This window comes from Parambassis ranga, chromosome 10 (genome assembly GCF_900634625.1).
Source record: "Parambassis ranga chromosome 10, fParRan2.1, whole genome shotgun sequence".
Lineage (NCBI taxonomy): Eukaryota > Metazoa > Chordata > Actinopteri > Ambassidae > Parambassis > Parambassis ranga.
Window position 1 is genome coordinate 9,761,609 of NC_041031.1, and position 19,359 is coordinate 9,780,967.

Genomic DNA, 19,359 nt, shown 5'->3' on the forward strand with positions numbered 1-19,359 from the left:
GTATCAGGATCGCATTTGCTTATTTATTTAAGTCAGGGTCAATATTAATGCATCTGTTCAGAACTACCTGTCAATGATTGCCTAATAAAGTCATGGATACCAGGGAGACAACATCATTTACTCAGACGCATTGCTGTATAACGTTAAAAAGAAAAAGGTTCTTCCAGAGTAAAGTAAATAAAAAAATGGCACTATGTATTTTGGACTAACTAAGGATGTGAGAATGTAGTAAGAAATTACTCTCTTTAAAACAAATTACACCTTTATTGATAATAACATCACAACCTTAAAAACATGGAACAATCCAAACCTCAGAACTACACTGTATCATTTCATTATGAAATTGTTATCTCCAGTATATTAAACAAACAAAATGGAATAAATTTGTTGTTGGACATAAACACATACAAATATTACAAACAGGATCATGAACTTGCTATTAAGGCTCAGTTTTTTCCAGTTAGAGAAACTAAAATGATTCACAGACAAACACAAATAAGACATAGAAAAACAAAAAAATCTTGATAATCATAGCTGCCCAATGACGTAAGGCCACATGTCTGAGGTGTTTTCGAGGTATTCTTTGTAGAAGTTTCACATTTAGCTTTCACTGAGTTTCGTTTTTGAGGCAAAGTCTGCACTGAGTTTACGCATCACATCCGCGTGGCTTTGTCCTGCAAGTTGCTGTCGTACATTCCCATAATTTTCTTTGACAAAGTTGGCGAAAGGTGTGGGAGCCCTTGGTTTAGACGGCGTCAGTAAGACAAACTGACCTGTGCACAGGGAGCACACAAACCTCTGTGTGTCCAGGGACTTGGAATGACGTCCGATCCTGTGGAGAATCACGGGAAAAGAAATGTTTACTAGCAGAAATTAACTCACAAGTCTGCAAATATATGGTGAATATTTAAGACCAATGTGACATTAGTGGGTTGAATCAATCTGAAAGCAGACATACGTGTTCTTGCAGCGGGTGCACTGGTATTGGAATTTGTATTTGATGTCATAACTGTGGCAGCGTGTGACCATGGGCAACTCGGGGTGCACCAGCGTGGCTTTGCGAGCGTACATCTTCCAGAAGTTTCCATGCCCATCCCTAACACTGTTAATCAGCCATGTTGCTGCATGACACATTTCATGTATCAGTGTGTCCCTGAGACGATCTAGGAGGGAAGCACAATAAAACAACAAAATGATGATTAATGATGGCATCTTTTATTACAGATGGGTGTTTTGTTTACCGGAGCCTTACCTGCAGAGTCACAGACTTTCTCTGACAGCTCAATGCGGGCGTAGCGGCTCCCTCCACCTCTCTCCTGCCCTGTAATACAGTAGCCGGCTGTTTTGCGCATCTTCTTATTCCATGTCACTGACATATTGATGGGGAGCTATTAAATGTCAGGAAAAAGGACAAACACCATATATATGTAAACACAGCAATTAGTAATAATGCAACTTAAAGTAACACTTATGGTTTAATTGATGAAAATGAAAACAAAAGTCTTTGCTTACCTTACTGTCAAACACTGTGGTATTGTACAGCTGGTAGAGTTTTCTTGTGAGTTCCTCCTTGTTCTGCTTAAAACTGCTCACATAGCTGGAGCCAGGGTTTGTGAGTGACTGCAAGAAGCAACCCGGGGTCTTACACAGCACAACTCTAGAAGAAATAAGAGACAGAACGCTGTTGTTGGCACAGTATACACTTTTAAAGACATGTTTAAAGACATGAAAACATATGTACCTGCTGGTGGGACCATGTCTGGGCTCTGTCTGACTGATTGTGGGCTTCCAGGTAGAGGACTTCCCAGGTGATTCCCCTAATGACTTAGAGCCTCGTTTTGAAGATCCCTTTGCAGGAGGAATTGAAATAGCAGCAGGCACCTTGAATGGTTCTAAATGTAAGAAGAAAAAGTATTCAGATAATCTTACATGGCAAAACACTGCTTGAGTTTGTCATGATCCAATGAAGCCTCTTATTATCTTATTTTGTTCGTACCCATAGACTTGTGGGATTCATCTGTGTTTTCTTATTTTTGCTCTTTCTCCAGGTAAAGACAAAAACATCACCAGAAAGTATTTGTTCAATGCATGGAAACATGTTTTAAACTTTAGAGAAACACGTAATACAATCTAATACTATGACTGATCCTTAAATTTGTTGAATCTCTTGTCAACTGAACAATTAATTAAAAGGATTTTCACACAAGCCAGTCACAGTGATACATTTTATCATTTAGACTTGCTTTCAACCAATATGCAATAACAAACATTATGATGTATTAGGTGTGTTTTTTTCCAGCAAATGTAATTTAAGTTTAACCAACTTACACACCGTTTACAATATGTTTCCCTGTGTACTTTAGCATCCAGAGGTTTGCATGTCTGTTCCCCCTCTCCTATGTCACTGCTTCACATTTCAGAAATTGCCTGTTGTCTTTTTATTTATTTATTTATATTTAGTAGGCGCCGCATATGCTAACAAACAACTGGCCACAGGTCCAGTTTTACAATCAGGTGAGATGCAACATTCAGCGCACCTGGGTGAGATCTGGACGATAAGAACGGTTGAATTCAAGAGATCTAAAAGAATGTTGATTTTACCTTTTGTACTCTTGGGTGGGGATGAATGGCTGCTGCTTTTCTTTTTCACTCTGTCCAGTAGTGATGTAAACTCCTCCTCCTCAGAACTGTCTGATTCATCCAGTTTGGAAGGCCCTGAAAAAGAAAAAAGGTATTTGATATTTTGAGAAATGTGGAATAGAAAAAGGAGAATGCTGGAAAACTATCCTTTTTATGCACAAAATGCACAAAACTTACTCTTGTTAGTCTGTAAAATGGGACTGGCCCCTGAGTAAGGTGTCCTCCAAGCACTCATAACTACATAATTAAGTGTCATTATCAGGTTTAAACTAAGACAGAGGTCAGCACATTGAATGCACCATCTCATGAAGGACCAAACTGCCAAAATTGACAAATAAATCTACAATATAAATGTGCCACAAAATGGACCCTCATAGATATTAATGTAAACTTGCCCAAATTTAAGCTAAGACTTAAACACAGTATATCATTCAAACTAAATGTGTTAAAGCACAGGGCCTGTCCAAAAACAGAAGGTCAGGGACGATTTCTCTGAAATACAGTAAAAAAGTGTTGGGGGACTTTTATAAAAGATTGCTTAAACTTACCTTTAAAAGATGGTTTTGGTGTAGTTAAGTTATCATCTGATAAGTCATTCACAATGAAATTTTGGAGGCTGTGGGAACACAAAAGAAACATGATATTTTGAAACATTCACTGCTGACAGTGCCAACACCTAAAAAATAAAAAACACACACACTCACCTATCTTGACTCCCCCTTTCTGACGCCTTCTTAGGTTTTGCATTAGGAGTTTTCATTCGTTGCAGAACTTCAGTGTGTAAAAAAAAAAAGCATGACAAATTTTTAACATTTTATGATTTTTGAGAGATTACACTCTGCAGAAAAAAGTCCTGCACTTACATGTGTCAAAAGCTTTATCATCATCCGAGCTCACCTCAAGAACTGTTGAACTGAAAACAACAAAACTGGTTTAAATGTATATCATCATGACCAAAGCAGAGGTGAAATTCAAATAATACAATAAAACTAATACTAAAAAAACAAAAAGGAAGCTTTAGGAACATTTTTGTTTTGTCATACCTGTCCTTCGCTGCCGCACTGTTTGGCCTCTGTAAATTAGAAGGCCCTGAAAGAGTGCGTTTGGTAGAAGTCGCTGATGTCACAGTTTTGTGGAGAGAAGGAGAAAAGGGAGTAGAAAATGGCGAACTGTTCTGTTTATCACATAGTGGGTTATTCTTGTTAGCTTTTAGAAGGGCATTAGGCCTTTGGTGACGAGTCCTCCAAGTGCTCTTGATCACAGTATCATCATCATCATCACTGTCACCAAGAAAGACCGGTAAATTAAGCTGGGACAGCGGCCTCCGTGGTGGTGGGTGCTGGGCCACCGGAGTATTGCTCTTCTTAGGAACTGAACAAAAGAGGACACGGAAAAATCACTGCAATGCAAACTATTCCAACAATAAGAATCTGTACGACTGCAGATTGAAATTGAATAGGTTTACATCCACACAGGAAGAGGAGCGTATGAGATAAAACTATTTATACACAAATTCAGAGCAAAATAACATGGTAGATATGTTTACATGGCTCATGTCAGTATCGAAAATGATGCATCTGTGCCCAAGTTGCAAGCTTTAGCGGGAGGTGTATGGCGTTTAAAATTTAGTTCTTTATTTTTTTTAAAACCCAATTTTAAACATGCAGCTATTTCAATATTAGTGTCAGACTAGTTTTTCTTTTAAATATACCAGAACAAAAGTACTGGGCTAATTTTAAGAAATAATTCAAACAACCTTTAAAAGATGGTTTCCTCTCAATGAAGTCATCGTCTGATGAGAAGTCATCCACTATGAAGTTTTGGAGGCTGTGATATAAAATCAGGAGACACAGGAGATGTTTTGTGAAACTTTTACTTACACACACACACAAGGCTTCATAAAAAGAATACACGACTCACCTATCTTGACTCCCACTTTCTGATGTCTTTTTAGGTTTGGTATTAGGTGTTTTCATTCGGTGCAGAACTACAATGTGCAAAAAAGACAGATTTCTTATGATTTTATGGTTGCACAGAAAAAAACCCACCCAGCACAAAGGGTCCAGCACTTACATGTGTCAAAAGCTACATCATCGTCTGAGCTCACCTCAACAACGGTTGAACTGAAAAGGGCAAATCGTGTTTATATATAGACCACCATGAGCAGTAGAGTTATTATAGATTATAGATGAAGTAGTGACAAATTTAATTTCCATACCGGTCTTTCTTTGCAGAACTGCATGTCTTCTGTGAAATAGCTTTAGTCTGAGGTGTAGACCTTTCCTCAAGAACTAAGGAAATAAAAATGTAAAGGGTAAAGTGAAAAATAACACCATATATGTAAGAGTCACATTTTAAAGCCGTTTAAGTCCAAATCACTTACACTGTTTGAAGTCATCCTCGCTGGACTCACTGTTTTCAGACCGATAGGCGGATCGATGGTCACTTGAGCCAGCATGACGAGTCTTCCCAATTATACCCATCAACTACAAACCACGATGAATCTTTGTTAAGTATCGCACACATTTCCAGCAGTGAATTATTTGTAATAAAGTCTAAATAAAAACACAACATACCTTCTTTTCTGCTGCATCCAATCCTCCCTCGTCCATCCACCCCAGCTTTTTGGCAACTCTATCAAACAACTTGTAGGTATTATCGCCCATATTTTCCTCCATAGTTGTCCAGCGCAGGCATAAACCCTACAATTAATAGGACAGTAAAAAATATATACAAAACAGAGTCAACTTATTACTAAAAGCTGTGTTTTAAATCCCTTTGACAACGTCTGTTTCTACCATTGCTTGTCATAATCTGTAGTTAGAACACGTTACCGTTACCAGCTAAAGCTAGCTAAACATCACAACAGCTAAAAATATAGCAGATTCGGTGTTTTTCCATCAGCATAAATTACTTGAATCTTCGTTTAAGGCTAATGTATCGCTAAACAATTACAAATAAATTAAGTACAATATTTACCAAATACTAATATCTTGGAATGATAACAAAGACAAGGTAGCCGACAGAAAGTAAATTTAAATCATGTTCTCCTTTTGGCCGGAAGTTGTCATAAGTACCTTCAACCAATAGGATTCGGGTTCAAATGACACCGGCTGGTTCTCTCCACGCCCCTTAACCAAATATGGACAACGGATGTTGCGTTTGTTTACCGCTTGGCAGCGTCTGCCTCGACTTTAACGTGAGCGGCAGGTCCCCGCGGTCGTGGTGTATAAAACGTGGCAGACTGCAGACTGCACACCATCTTCACAGAGGTGTTGAGTTGTATTACAACATTGTTATGTCCCTCCACTTCCGAGACACAAAGCTGCCAACTCACACGAGTTCGCCTGTCTTCACACTGCACATCCATTTCTTACGCCTAAAAAAATCCAGTTTGGGCCGAGACGGTAGATGGCGCTGAGAATCTCCACTGATACCCAGTCTAATATCCACTGCATTGTCCAATCAGTCCTATTGGATCAGTGCTGCACTGTGCATGTGAGTGGTTGCAGTTCCAAAGCTCAAACAATAGGTGGCGGTAATTTTTTTTTTACCACAAAAAGCAATACCCAATAGTAAAGTAAAGTAATACCGGTTCTGACAAGCATTAGAAGATACATGCCAGCTGTTGGGAAGGATACTTTAAAAAGTATTCAGTTACAGAACACAGATTGCATGCCTGAAACTGTAGTTTCTAATGTATTACATTACTCATTACTTACTGTAAATTTTGCACCAGAATGAGTCATTATCTTGTCATACACCAGTAGCTTTTCTGTTGTGTGTAAAAGTTTGTTTCTTTCTTTTATGGACTGTCAAGACATTTCTGAGGCTCTTTATTGTACTGATGTTTTTATTATGAACATCAGTATGACGATAATGACGGGGTGGTTAATAAGACACAAATCTGTAGGCTATGACTTTTCATATTAACAAATGAGCCCCAAAACAATAAGAGTTTTTGCCATCTCTTTATTTTTTATTGTATATTGAGCCTGTTGGCATCATTGACAGCATATGGTTACGGACAATACAAAAACAAAACCTGCTTAGAAAATACTTACCAATCCTGTTCCCGGTTTGTGGGGTTAAAAAAAAAGTAATTAACAGCTGTGGCATTAAACTGAAATTTTGTCTGTCTCCAAAGACTTAAAGTTTCCTTGTCCAGATTTGTCCAAACAGCTGTACAAGCCCAAGCAACATCAAAATGGACAACAGCTAAATGAATATACTTCTTGACTGACAAAAGTTGGCATTTAGTGAGGGGGGTGGACATCATCTAGATCAACTTCCTACTCATTCCAGTAATTTAAGAACAGCTTTAGGACAAACTAAAGAGCAGTTGCAATTTATGTTTTACAATTGCATTTTTGAAGCTGATGAAACCAAGTCAGAATTACAATTTTCATGGTGCAACATTGTCATTTTAGAACACACAACACTCTTAATCCATTAATAAATAGATCAACAAGTAATGACGGCTGGACATCGTCTCCACAAGCTGCAACTAGTCCTGTATGCACACTGACAGGAGAAAGAAATCCACTGATCCAAGTGAAGGGGTAGCAAGGCATTCACAATCCTCTCATGCTCACCAAATAGTTATACCATGTTTAAGGAGTCTCAGATGAAGTGCCTGATGGTTTCAGGCTCAATCTGGCTCAGGGGATGCAGGTGCGTGATGAAATGTTTGATGTGATGGAACAAGGGAAACGTGTAGGCTCTTTGCAAATTAAAGAGTTCTACTCATAGTCAACGAGAGAAAGGGAGACAATCATTCAGAACAGGGGGCTCGAGTGAAAGTGACCATTCCAACTATGGTGCTGATAAAATCGTCGGAATATAGGGCGGGATCAGCGTGCTTCCAGTTCAGGCATTCTCACTGGTCTCTACTGCTTGGAATTTGACCATGTGTTCTGGCTTCTGGCCATTGCTGTGGTGCTCCCACATCTGCAGGTAGAGCTTCTCCAATTCCATCGTGTACTGTTTGGTGTTGAAAAGAGGACTGCAGATCCGCTGCTTCCAAACACGCGCTCTGACCATCTTCAGGCTACAGGAAAGAAAGGGTGATCACAAAAGGAAGCACACAGTGAGAACATGTTTTTTTGATAAAATCGTCACATTATTTTTCCACTTACTATTCCATATCAGAGCCTAGTTTGACTGCTACGTCTTCATAGTCCTGGCGACTTTGGGCTATTAGCTCAGGGCAGCCAAGACAGTTCAGTTGTGAGGCAGCCACACGGGAGGCAAGGGTTTCACCTACAAGGAAGTTTTATTTATCTATGTTTTTCAGTAATTCCACAGACATTTGTACGCTTTTATAGAAATCCGACAAATTTTCATCCATAAAATCTTTTGTTTTCTGTATTATAGCAGCACCCCATTTTCCCCCAATAATATAGCACACTCACCTGGCAGGGTAACCATGGGTGTCCCAGCCCAGAGAACATCCATGCCTGTGGTGTGACCATTGCACAGAGGAGTGTCCAGGCACACATCAGCCAGCTGGCCCCTTCTCACATGCTCCTCTTTTGGGGCCACAGGAGAGAAAATGATGCGAGAGGTTGGCAGACCCATGTTCTGAGCATACTGCTGGATGTTGGGCTCACCAACAGCAGGGAAGCGAAGTAGCCACAACACACTGTTGGGTACACGCTTCAGGATCTGTTAAGAGTGGGGTTGAGGTAGATTTTTTTTAAAATCATTACATGCAGAGCTGAATAACCTAAATATACATTCAAAAGGCAAAGCTGTCGAACTTACATTGGCCCACATCTGAAGAGTAGGTGGATCAATCTTGTAGAGCTGATTGAAGTTGCAGTAGACAATGGAGTCCTCTGGGAGACCATACTGGGAGCGTGTTGTCACAACAATTGTGCGTGGCACTTCTTCCCCAGTGGCAGCTTTGTTGTTGATCTACAAAAATAAAACAAAACGTCTTTAAGTGTTGACAAGTATTTTACAATTTGACTGGCCCAGCTGGTGGTGGAATGCCACAATGCCATTTCTATGGCAACATTCACAAAGACATAGTACACATTACTACAGACAATATTTTAATCTGCAGTCAAGACGTGAAAAACAATCATATGTCTCAATTTCTGTTTTTAATGTGTGCTTAGGTCTGTCCAAAACATACCTGTGTGGTGGCCAGGCCATTGCTGACAGTGAAGCCATTGATTGTGACTTGGATTTGACCTTGGTTGATCATGTTGATGATTGCCTCGGCTGCTGTGTTCATAGGAATTACAGGCATGGACAGAGCTCCATTTGTGTCTCCAGTTGTTTCCTGGTTGTTGTCACATTTCATCTAGTGACAGGACAGTTACATTATTATTCTTGAGAATGGTTCAACACTAATTACCGCAACAGAAAGATTCATATGCATAAATAATAAATACTTAAAATTGCAGCCATTGGTTCACATGTTCTTTTAAATAAAATCAATGACAAAGTGATTTACTCACCTTTATTACTTTGACATCTGGCAGACTATCCAAGAAGGCCTTCAGGTCAATTCCATTAAGAACAATGCGGTTGTCAAAGATGTGTCCATTAGACTTGAAATCAATCACTGCCTTTTTCTGTGAGAACATAAAATTAAATATTATTATCTTCATATTTGCTTCCTTTAGCAGTTGCAGCATTGTGGCTTAAACCAAACCTTGAGGTGAGGGAACATGTTGGCATGGTCTCCTATGAAGAAAGTATGGGGCATGTAGGCAAGTTTCTCGGAGTACTGCTCAGCCACTTCCATTGGTGATGTCTCCTTGTCAGAGATGATGTAGTCCATAAAAGGAGCCCCACTGGTACCAGGGTAACCCAGCCACATTGCCTGTTGAATGGGTAAAAAGATTGTAAAGACGCATCCGTAAGCACAGGTGACCATACCTTCCCAAAATTAAATCTGTCTTTCAGAAATCCCACATAGGCTTACCTGAATGGGGGCAGGGCGGAGGGCAAACAGCTCATTTCGAGCTCCCTTGGTATATCCATTCATGTTGACCAGAATGTGGACACCATCTTGGTGAATGCGATCAGCTGCCTTCCCATTGCAAGGGATCTGGAGGTAAAAGGAGGAAGAAGTTTATTTATAAATGCATAGTGGTTTTGTCATCACAGTATGTTGAAAATACTATAAATAACCCACAGACATGCAAATATTGATCAGGAAAATGGTTATTCAAAGTACCTGTGAGAGGTCTGTAAAATGATGAGCTTCTGCTACTACTTTCACACGGAAGTTAGTACTATCATCAGGGCTGAGTGCGTAGCAGAACACCTATGGGGAAAATAGCATTTTGTAGTCATTGCATTGCAAAAAGCACTTCTTTCATGTGTTTAACTTTACTATAAAGATGACATACCTCAAATTTCTCAGGATTGTGCATTCCCGGAATAGATTGCATCAGGTGAGAAGTTGGGTGGTTTCCAAAGTCAGAGCTGACATAACCGACGCGTAGACGTCCACCACTGGCCTTCAAATCCTTAGGATGCTCATAAGCAGGTTTGTGCAGTGCATTAATCTGTGAAAAAAGCAATGTTGTAAGAATTCGGCAGCTGAATCAGTTCTACGAGAACTAAGCTAAGCTGACTAAAACCTGATGCTGCAACTTTCAAACTTGTTTAACCTTAAATCAAGTCTAACCTTCATCCCTAGCAAGCATCCCGTTCATCAGCTGCTTTTTATTTATTATATCCACTGATCTTTCCCATCCCTTACCTTCCCCAAATATCCCTGCAGACAGTCACCGCCATCACCAGCCACCTTCCACCCCCCAAAAATAAATTAAATTTTACTTGCTTTGATGAGTGCGTGTACCTTGTCCAGACAAAGGTTTCCATGGCGTTCAGCAATAGCCTTGCGGAAGTTGTGAGAGAGTGGATACAGCATGCTGTGGTGTGGGTGCACTGAGGGCAGGCGGTTCTTATCCAGCTGATCAGCCACAATGCTCACGAGCTTTTTCATCCGCTCATCATAATCTGTCCAGTCACACACAATCTGGAGAAGTGACAGGAGTGAGACAAGTCACAAAATGCTGTCATTTAACAAAGACCATCAAGACAGCTGAAACAGGGCTATCAATTAAAAATATACAAACCTGTAGGCAGTGGGCCAAGTTGCAGTAAGCATCAGGAAAGTCCGGCTTCAGCTTCAAGGCTGTACGATAAGATGCAATGGCTTCTGGGATGTTTCCAGAATCCTAATAAATAAAAAAAACAACGCAAACTTAACAATGCACACTCAGTAAAGCACGGATGTATTACTTTGTGTAAGAAAAACAGCCACCTTGTGGATAGAAGCCAAATTGCTGTGAGCATCAGCAAAAGCAGGGTTGATCTGGATGGCACGGGTGTAGCATTGCAGAGCTCCCTGTACATCCTGCATTTCCTTCAGTGTGTTGCCCATGTTTGAGTAGGCATCAGCAAATGTGGGGCTGATTCTAAAATGAAATGACAAACTATTGATCTCTTCCAATTATCAGAATAAATAGAACACATGTTTAACAAACACAGGTTGCATCATTCCTCTTACCAAAATGATCTATGGTACCCTCAAAAGTTTAAAAGTAATACCACTTTTACAAAAAAATGCCTGTAGCATATGATTACAAACCTGATGGCCTCCTTGTAATGCATCAGTGCCTCCTGGAGTTTTCCTTGCTGCTGCAGTACACTGGCCAGGTTAGAGTGAGCTGCTGCAAACTCAGGGAACACCTGATTGGAAAAAAAAGTTTTTAAGAAACAATACTATCTACCATAAAGGTTTTAATGAAAACATCAATTCAATTTGTAGAATAGTGGAAGAAATGGTCAAAAAGTCACCTCTAAGGCTTTTCTATAGAGTTGAACTGCCTCCTCAATGTTGCCCTGCTCTCGCTTGATATTGGCCAAGTTGTTAAGAGAGTCAGCATGGGTTGGACACAGGCGCAGAGCTGTGTTGTAACACTCTTCTGCTTCAGACACCTGGAAAATAAAAAGCATTTTTTAAGTTAAACACTTAGTCAACCTTACCAACAACTACTGAAACATATATTAAAGATAATATGCTTTACATTTCCTTTCTCCTTAAGGGCATTGGCCAAATTGCAATAGGCATCAGGGAAGTGTGGCTGCAATTCAATTGCACGCCGGTAGGTGTCAATAGCCAGATCAATGAGGCCTTGCTCATAGTAGACGCAGGCTAGGTTCCCATGGACAACAGCATGGTTGGGGCTGAGACTCAGGGCCCTTAGGTATCCAGCCACAGCTCTGAAAGCAAAGATGAGTAATGGTTACAAGTTATAATCATTAATCTTCCACTGATAATTTAAGTGGCTCAACAATCCATGAAAAAAAATCTTGCAGTTGTAGTATTCTGCTACAAATCTGTTGCTCCAAATAACCTTTTTCTTTCTCCAGCCAATGGCAATTCTGAACCACAGGTGGATTCAGCCCTTCAGTATTTGATATTTTAAATAGCAGTGTGGAATCCAGGCTCCCAAGCCAGCACACCTTACCTCTTTGTTGGTGTACTTTGACTTTTCAGTCCATCTCTCTTTTCCTCCATGTCTCACATCTGTTGATTTGCCGTTTTTGTTTTTTTTAAGAATGTTGACTTTTCTTACCAGGGAATTTAACCAGAAAGGAGCAAAACAGTTTAACCCAATCCTGTAATTTTTTCACGCTACTCAGGTGTACCTGAAAGTTGCCCTGAAACTAAATGAAATTGCCAAGTAGATTCTGCAGTTAAGCTGTGAAACAAATCTGCCCTACCTAAACATTGGTATGCGAAACAACTACAAAATCAACACAGACAAGGAGGTACTAAAATTAACAATGACTCTTTGCAAACGCCCCATGGGGTGTGGTAGGGTGGTGCACTAAAGAGCTAAAAGCAGAATATATTGTGACTCAGTCTCACCTGTCAAAGATGCGGGCTTCCTTCAAAACATTGCCTAAATTGATGTATGCATCCAGAAAGTTTGGATCCAGAGTCACAGCCTAGAAATTAAAACAAGGTTTACAACATGGAACAAGAACATACCAAAACAGAGCAATGACGTAAAGAAATGTTACTGTAACCAACCTTTTCGAAATGGTGTATGGCCAGCCATATCTCTCCCTGGGCATTGAATACACAGCCCAAGTTGCTCCAAGCCACTGCAAAGTTGGGCTGAGTCTCAATGGCTTTCAGGTAACAAGCCTTCAGAGGGTTTATAATGAAAAACCACAGGAAAGGAGGAGAAGAGGTAGAGGTAGAGTGGGGGAGGTGTGCAGAAGAGGGGAAAGGGATTGTAAAATAAAAAAAAAATAGAAGATTGAGAATAAAAGTAAGAAAAAACAAAAAGGGCAGAGAAGGCAAAATTAGTGACTATTCTCCATGATGGCAAAAAGTGAGTCTACAGCATGGGCTCGCGTGCGCACAAGTCTGCCGCGCAAAGCTGCAATGCTTTTTCCTACGCTGCGCAGATCCAACCAACACCCACACGTAGGCCCTCATCCTGCAGTTATGAAAATTTTCTTGCCAAATGTAGCAGTTCCCTACACCCTGTATAGCCCCTGCCCTCCCATTCCAACAATTATTAATTGTAAATGGAAGTAATAGTTAAAACCACATATAGTTGCATGAATATTGCAGGAATACTTTCTCACAACCTGGGATGTTGGACAGTTTGTGCAGGTGATGGTCCCTGTAATGCATGCGCAACAAACGCTAGCGCACGTGTGGGTCTATTGCCGCCACCACCACAATGCACCATATAACGCCGCTCGCATGACCTTGCCGCTGGCAAAGGTTTTCGCCTTTCTGCTGCGCTTGCTGAATGGCCAGGTGCAACAGCTGCAGACCAACAACCCCTGGCAGAAAACCTGCAACACCAGACTGGCACACACTCGGCATCCAAACATTATTTCAGACCTGAAAGGGTAAGGGGTACATTAAACAGTGGACATTGAGTCGTGGGGCATTTTTGAAGAACCAAAAAGCCTCTTGTCTTTCAATAACATTTTGCATAAAGAAGGCACTGGAAATGGTTTTAAAGGCCAATGAGGACTGAGATTTGGAGCACTTGGGAGCGAGGCTGGTTGTGAGTGGGGAGAGGTCCGCAACCAACAGGCCAAAGGGAATGAAGGGGGTGGGGGGGTCGCATGCTTGCGCGTTCCGCCTTTTTGGTTGCTTGGAGGATATCGCTGCGCAGCCCCTGCGCTACTGCAGACTCACAGCGCACTATCTGCATCATCATCAGAACGCTGCAACTCCAAATAAAGAAGGGAAAAACAAAACAAAACAGGAAAAATAACCATTGTGTAAGAGTTAGAGGGTTCTTACTTGTTTTTCATGATTATTGCTTCCAAATCCAACTTTCTTACTTAATACAAATTGGGTAATTAGTATAGCATATTTTAATAAATGCTTACTGTAATTTGTTACTTTTTTCTTTTGCTCTTCAAAGGAAGACACAAGACAGAGGAGCTCAAGCATGAAGTGCGGTGGTTTTTCTTTTGTTGGCAGTTACAAACCCGTTACCATATTTTTGGACTTTGTCAGACTGGTGGTCGCAGCTGGCTGGAAGAAGAGGAGAGGACTGAGGCTGCCCTAGTGTTCCTTTCCGCCAGGCACCTACGCAGGAATAGTGTCACCCACCTGAAACCTTCTAAATAACAATATCAGTTGTGGAAAAACCAAAAGAGACAAAATCAGAAAACAAAGATCGTTAGTAAAACTTTTCAAACAATACATTGTTTTTTAAATATGGAAATAAAACACTTTCTTCCAAATCACAACAAACAGAAACTATAACTCTATTCTTAGTTTTCACTCATGCAATGAATGTTTCATTTTTAAAAAATGCAAAACAAAAAAGAAATGCTTTAGGGGTAACTAGGAGGGAAGAAAGGCTTTGATGCTGTTTATCCCAGTTGTCCTTCAATTCAATTTCCATATCACACTACAGGAGGGCAGTTACTGGCTTGATCTTGCCCAAATGAACTGATCCCATTATTTTGGGAATAATATTACATATTTGAAGGAAAAGGGATGAAGTATTAATCATGTCTTTTCTTTGATTGTTTTAGCAGTTTCGTTGAAATATTTTTCCAACTTTGATTTCTTTATCCTGTCCTGCTTTCTTGAATCCTGGCCAATGGGTAGGGAGAAAGGTCTGTGGATTAATTACTTGTATCTAGAAGCCTCCACAGCTCTGAAATAAAGAGGTCATCACTGTTGCTGCGCATGTTTTTGTCTTTCTAACCCAGCATCTGACGCAGGCGGTGGAGTAAGATAGGGAGCTGTCTGCCTGACATCACTTGGATCATTTAAAGCACTTAGGAATGAGCTGTATTAACCCCCACAAAGTTAAAGACAGTATTTAAAAACAGTGGATATCAGACCAGATAGCCAGCTGAACAAAAATCTTTAATATTAACAATAGTCAATAAAATTGATGTGTGCTTGAGCACTAACTGGATGACGCTTACAGGTCAGGAAGACAGCTCTCAGCGCATACACTCCACCAATCCTTAGCAAGCGCGCGGGGGGTGGAGCGACAGAGCAGGGGAGCTTGTGACTCCCTGATGCTCCTCCCCACTCCTTAACCCCCCTCTAGCACAAAATAAGATGGCCTGTAACCAATGTGACAACTCCACATCTCCAGATTTGAACCAACCCAGGAAACCCCCTGTAATATAGAAACAAGTTTTCAAAGTGATAAATTAAATAAAAACCCCAAGGGGAAAAACCCACGCCGGCAGCAACTGTACTGACAGCACATTGAGATGACAAGCTTGTAATTGGGCACTTGAAAAACAATAGGAGTATAGCACTTAGGTTAGAAACCATCTTATCTTTTGCACTGCAAAGATAAACTAGCGTCTCATCAGTTCATAATTTCTTCAAAGACCGAGCCAGCATTTTTCCTCCATGTCAATTACATAAAAAAATGCAGGGGCCAAGGTTAGTTCAGCTGTGTGAATTTAAAAAAACTTCAGCCTTTCTTCCTAAACAAGGACAGGCTGACTTCTGATAAAAGGCCTGTGTAAAGCAAAGGACAGTGGAAAAAAGTACAATCTAGGAACAAGTGTAGTATGTGTATGCTATACTGGAAAATAAATACATGAAGTGGTCTAAAAAGTAATTAACAAAAAGATTTTGTGGACTATGGTTTAAAAAAATACAAAAAACACTGGTTGCCTCATATGGGTGTTGAATCATTCCAGCCCAATGCTTCCAGAAGGTTTGTGCCAAGTTGGGAGTGAGAAGCTTACAGCAACTCAGAGCAATGAGGCGATACTACCATTTTGTGTCCTTCACTTAGGCGCAGATGTTAAATGGAAGGGACTCGGTGTGTTTTTAAAAATGTCAAAAGGGGAAAAAGGAATAACATCTATGGCCTTTGTGGGTGACAAAAAATATGGACACAAAAAAGAAAACAAACAACAGATCTATATAAATGGAAACCCTCTGAAACGTACCTTGGCCTCTTCCAAGCGTCCAAGGGCTTTAAGCAAATTGCCCAAGTCACTACGCACACAATAAAGATCCTGAAGGGAGAAAAAAAAAATACTTCATTTTTGCATCTACATGATATCCTTGATGCTTGCCAGTATTCACAGATGAGAGTATGATTGTTCCATTGAAGAAAGTACAACACTTACAGGGTTATACTGTAATGCAGACACATAAGCCTGGACTGCTCCCTCCATGTCTCCTGCGGCCACCAGAGCTGCTGCCAGGTTGATGTACCCATCGATAAAGTCTGGCTTCAGTCTCAGCGCATGGCGATAATGCTCAATGGCCTCCTGCAGTTGCCCACGCTCCTTGTACACGTTTCCCAGGTTGGAGTAAGCCTCGGCCAACATTGGGTTCTGTTTGATGGCCAATGTACTGAAGTGAGCAGACCTGTAGGACCACAACAGATCCATAATAATTTCAGAGGTGAACATGTTGATTTAAGGTGTGCAATCATCCTAAAAATGTTTTACAAATTGTGCAACATTGCTTTTCCACATTTCAACTTATTGAATCAATTAAATGAAAGAGTGAACAAGACCATATGGTTTTTACAACTTGCAGGATAAAAAAAGCATTCATCATGTCACCTGCAAGCAGAAATATGCAATTATTAGCTGTGAATCATAAGAAGACACCAGGAAACCACATTAAACCAAGCAACAGGACATCCAGAAGACAGTGCAGTTGTTCCACAGGACCACCACAGATCGAATGAGTGCACCCAAAGCCAGGAGACCCACTATTCTCTGCTACCTGCCCATCACATGTTGAGTGTGCGTTGAGCCCACCCTCCCCACACCTCACCTGTCGAGTCTTCGGCACTGGAAATGGATGGAGGACAGGAGCAACAGCACGCCTGTGTTATCAGGCTCCTGCCTCCACAGCTGCATACAGTGGCGCTCTGCTGCTTCAAAGTCCCCTGACTGATACTCTCGGTGTGCCAGCTCAGCCAACCCTTGGAAGGAAAGCATACGTTTTGTTGGTTCTGGAGCACCAACACAAGCCAAGGAGGGGGGAAACGACATGTTAGAGGTGATGGAAGAAATTAAATTGGACACAGAAAATAAAAGAGATGACACTAATGCTTCACGGAGTAATAATGAGTAACAAGTCCAACTCAACAGTAAACAAAGACAATGGGATAAAACAAGGAATAACAATGAGAAAGGAATGATATCATGATACATTGGGATGTTTCCTTTTGATACATGGTTTGCAAGTGGGTTTCAAAAGTTACTTATTAAGCAATCTTGGAATATCTGAAATTGGTGGGTGTTTCTTTGCTAGTATGGGGTTTCAGCTGAATGCATGAGTTCAACATGTCTTATATTTACTAAGATATTATTTTTACACAGACCTTAACACATTGTCAGAAAAGCAAATTAGCAGAATTTGTTTAAAAAAAACTATGCATGATGTGAAAAAAGCAGGTGGATGACGCAGTGACAAATTTATCAAAGCTGCAAAATAATTGTATAACTCTGCTGTATGTATGATAATAGATTCTTGTGTCACAGTGATTTAAATCACAATCCCCCATATTACAGGGTCTGTGCACATTTTGTAATTTTGGGGAGGGGAGTCAGTGTTAATTTCAGATGAACCAGTGTCATTTGAGGTCAGTTTATTCAGGGTGTGGCCAAGACAACATAAAGCCAAATACTTACTGCTTACAATTGTACAACTGGATGCAGCAATTTGGAGACAAGTACAATATAGTGTGTCTCCACACACACACACACCTGCAGCTTGACGCCATTGTGTCAGAGCATACAATGATTTCAAGTAGATCAGGTTCAGCTATCCATGGAAATTACGTCATATAGTGTCAGTAAGAAATAATTCTATTCTAAAATCAATTTTATCAGCCACCCGATCAAAACGCAATAATCAACAGTAATATAGCAATTTGACTTATCACGTTTGGGAAGGAACATAAAGCCATGTCTGCAGAATAGAAAGCCGTCATTAAACTGTGGGTTTAGTGCTAACCAGTGAAATGATCTGCACGCAGGCCCACGTTTAAGAGCAGGATACTGCGGTCTGGTGTTTTACCTGCACCAGGAAGCTGTTTTCGGGATGTTCGCAGCAATTTCTGACGACATCATAATCTCTTCATGCTACATTTGCTAACGTTACAACCGAAATCTCCCAACCCCCCTTCTATTAAAGACACAAAACGCACACATACATACAATGGAATTAAGTAACACCTAAGGACATGAATATTTAAATAAATCCAGGCTGCAGTAATACAAAAAGCAAATGTATTAACAACACGATGCTAAATGCTACAATTTAGGCTAACGTCACTGTTGGCAGTAATCAATGAGAGGCATGATTGGGCCTGCATCGCCTATGACATTGTTTGTGTTTCATAATTCATAAAAGACCACAAGTGCGCAATTGAAACAACTGGGTAAGACGTTCTTCAAGTTTTAATAGTCTTTATGGTTGTTCATATCAGCGAAATACACAGTCGTTCTCTCCGATTGCTATCCAGCATTGATTAAATAAAAGCAACCAACCTGTGCTATCAGCCACATTTCCCACTGAGCTCGCCATCTCCTCAGACTTCGTGTCTTGCACCGTGGTCGTCAATTTGTCTTCTGGCTGGTAACAGTTTCAGAGAAGAAAGTGGCGACGGGTAGTCGTCGTTAGCGGCCAGCACGTTGCTAGGCTAGCTAAGTACAGTTAGCTAACCTAATCTACGATTTCCGCACCTCCTACAGTGCAAAATAAAATATTGCGCTGTGGAGTATAAAGCCTGATAGTAAACAATTAACTACCTTAATTAGAAAATCTATTTTGTTGCTGACTTGCAAAATGCAGTCGTTTTATATTTCAAGCTGGTTTTCTCTCTACACAACAAAGCAGCTACAGAACATAAAATGGCGAAAGGGGTGGACTCTGTTTTTGGAGATAAAGTAGACCCGGGCATCGAAATTACGACGTTAACGCAAGTACAGTTGTAATAAATGTCACAATATGTAAAATAATCAATTAATTGTGTGTAAGTTTGAGCTGTTGTTTTCAAGCCATGCGTTATAATTGTCATATCAATGACGAATAAAGCAATTAAAAAGTGAAAAGAGTGTGCGGAAGAACACATTGGTGCAGTGAGTGCCAAATGGAAGGAGGGGGAGGAGGAGCTGGCTGCAACATGGCTGAATGTGTCCGCAGCCTGCAAAGGTGACAGAAAAACATGATGATGCTGGACACTG

General features: G+C 40.6%; 2 protein-coding genes across 8 annotated transcripts; both read right to left on the bottom strand.

Moving 5' to 3' along the window:
• Positions 1 to 573: 573 nt before the first annotated feature.
• Positions 574 to 6,007, bottom strand: gcna (germ cell nuclear acidic peptidase). 3 transcript variants are annotated; one of them, XM_028416542.1, is made up of 17 exons: positions 5,811 to 6,007; positions 5,217 to 5,342; positions 5,024 to 5,126; positions 4,859 to 4,931; positions 4,714 to 4,763; positions 4,561 to 4,627; positions 4,397 to 4,467; positions 3,684 to 4,011; positions 3,504 to 3,553; positions 3,345 to 3,411; positions 3,189 to 3,256; positions 2,602 to 2,715; positions 1,742 to 1,892; positions 1,513 to 1,657; positions 1,253 to 1,388; positions 959 to 1,163; positions 574 to 832 (listed from the first exon to the last, which is right to left on the bottom strand). In XM_028416542.1, exons 2-17 carry the CDS (start codon positions 5,316 to 5,318, stop codon positions 601 to 603), a joined length of 1,962 nt encoding a protein of 653 aa, XP_028272343.1. In that variant the 5' UTR covers positions 5,319 to 5,342; positions 5,811 to 6,007; the 3' UTR covers positions 574 to 600. The 3 variants fall into 3 exon arrangements, with proteins under 3 accessions (XP_028272343.1, XP_028272342.1, XP_028272344.1); XM_028416541.1 differs by lacking the exon at positions 5,811 to 6,007 and adding an exon at positions 5,620 to 5,701; XM_028416543.1 differs by lacking the exons at positions 5,024 to 5,126; positions 5,217 to 5,342; positions 5,811 to 6,007 and having other exon boundaries at positions 4,748 to 4,763.
• Positions 6,008 to 6,597: 590 nt separating this feature from the next.
• On the bottom strand, positions 6,598 to 19,022 carry ogt.1 (O-linked N-acetylglucosamine (GlcNAc) transferase, tandem duplicate 1). 5 transcript variants are annotated; one of them, XM_028415460.1, is made up of 22 exons: positions 18,664 to 19,022; positions 16,940 to 17,090; positions 16,279 to 16,522; positions 16,096 to 16,164; positions 12,713 to 12,829; positions 12,548 to 12,627; positions 11,700 to 11,895; positions 11,470 to 11,610; positions 11,261 to 11,361; positions 10,934 to 11,087; positions 10,746 to 10,847; positions 10,466 to 10,645; positions 10,011 to 10,169; positions 9,836 to 9,925; positions 9,581 to 9,706; positions 9,308 to 9,478; positions 9,111 to 9,227; positions 8,783 to 8,953; positions 8,407 to 8,559; positions 8,055 to 8,307; positions 7,779 to 7,902; positions 6,598 to 7,690 (listed from the first exon to the last, which is right to left on the bottom strand). In XM_028415460.1, the coding sequence occupies exons 1-22, from the start codon at positions 18,698 to 18,700 to the stop codon at positions 7,510 to 7,512; spliced, it is 3,117 nt and encodes a 1,038-aa protein (XP_028271261.1). In that variant the 5' UTR covers positions 18,701 to 19,022; the 3' UTR covers positions 6,598 to 7,509. The 5 variants fall into 5 exon arrangements, with proteins under 5 accessions (XP_028271261.1, XP_028271260.1, XP_028271259.1 ...); XM_028415459.1 differs by having other exon boundaries at positions 10,448 to 10,645; XM_028415458.1 differs by having other exon boundaries at positions 16,940 to 17,120.
• Between the last annotated feature and the right edge of the window lie 337 nt (positions 19,023 to 19,359).

Bases quoted from the DNA above. Each gene is read 5' to 3' on its own strand.
- ogt.1 (XM_028415457.1), bottom strand. From the start codon at position 18,700: ATGGCGAGCTCAGTGGGAAATGTGGCTGATAGCACAG. The intron at 10,170-10,447 runs GCAAGTAAAATT...CTTTTTTCACAG, and splicing joins AGGTACACGCACTCATCAAA to ATTAATGCACTGCACAAACC. The intron at 9,926-10,010 runs GTATGTCATCTT...TTTTCCCCATAG, and splicing joins ACAATCCTGAGAAATTTGAG to GTGTTCTGCTACGCACTCAG.
- gcna (XM_028416542.1), bottom strand. From the start codon at position 5,318: ATGGAGGAAAATATGGGCGATAATACCTACAAGTTGTTTGATAGAGTT. The intron at 4,932-5,023 runs GTAAGTGATTTG...TTATTTCCTTAG, and splicing joins CGAGGATGACTTCAAACAGT to TTCTTGAGGAAAGGTCTACA. The intron at 4,012-4,396 runs GTTGTTTGAATT...TCTTTTGTTCAG, and splicing joins GAGGAAACCATCTTTTAAAG to TTCCTAAGAAGAGCAATACT.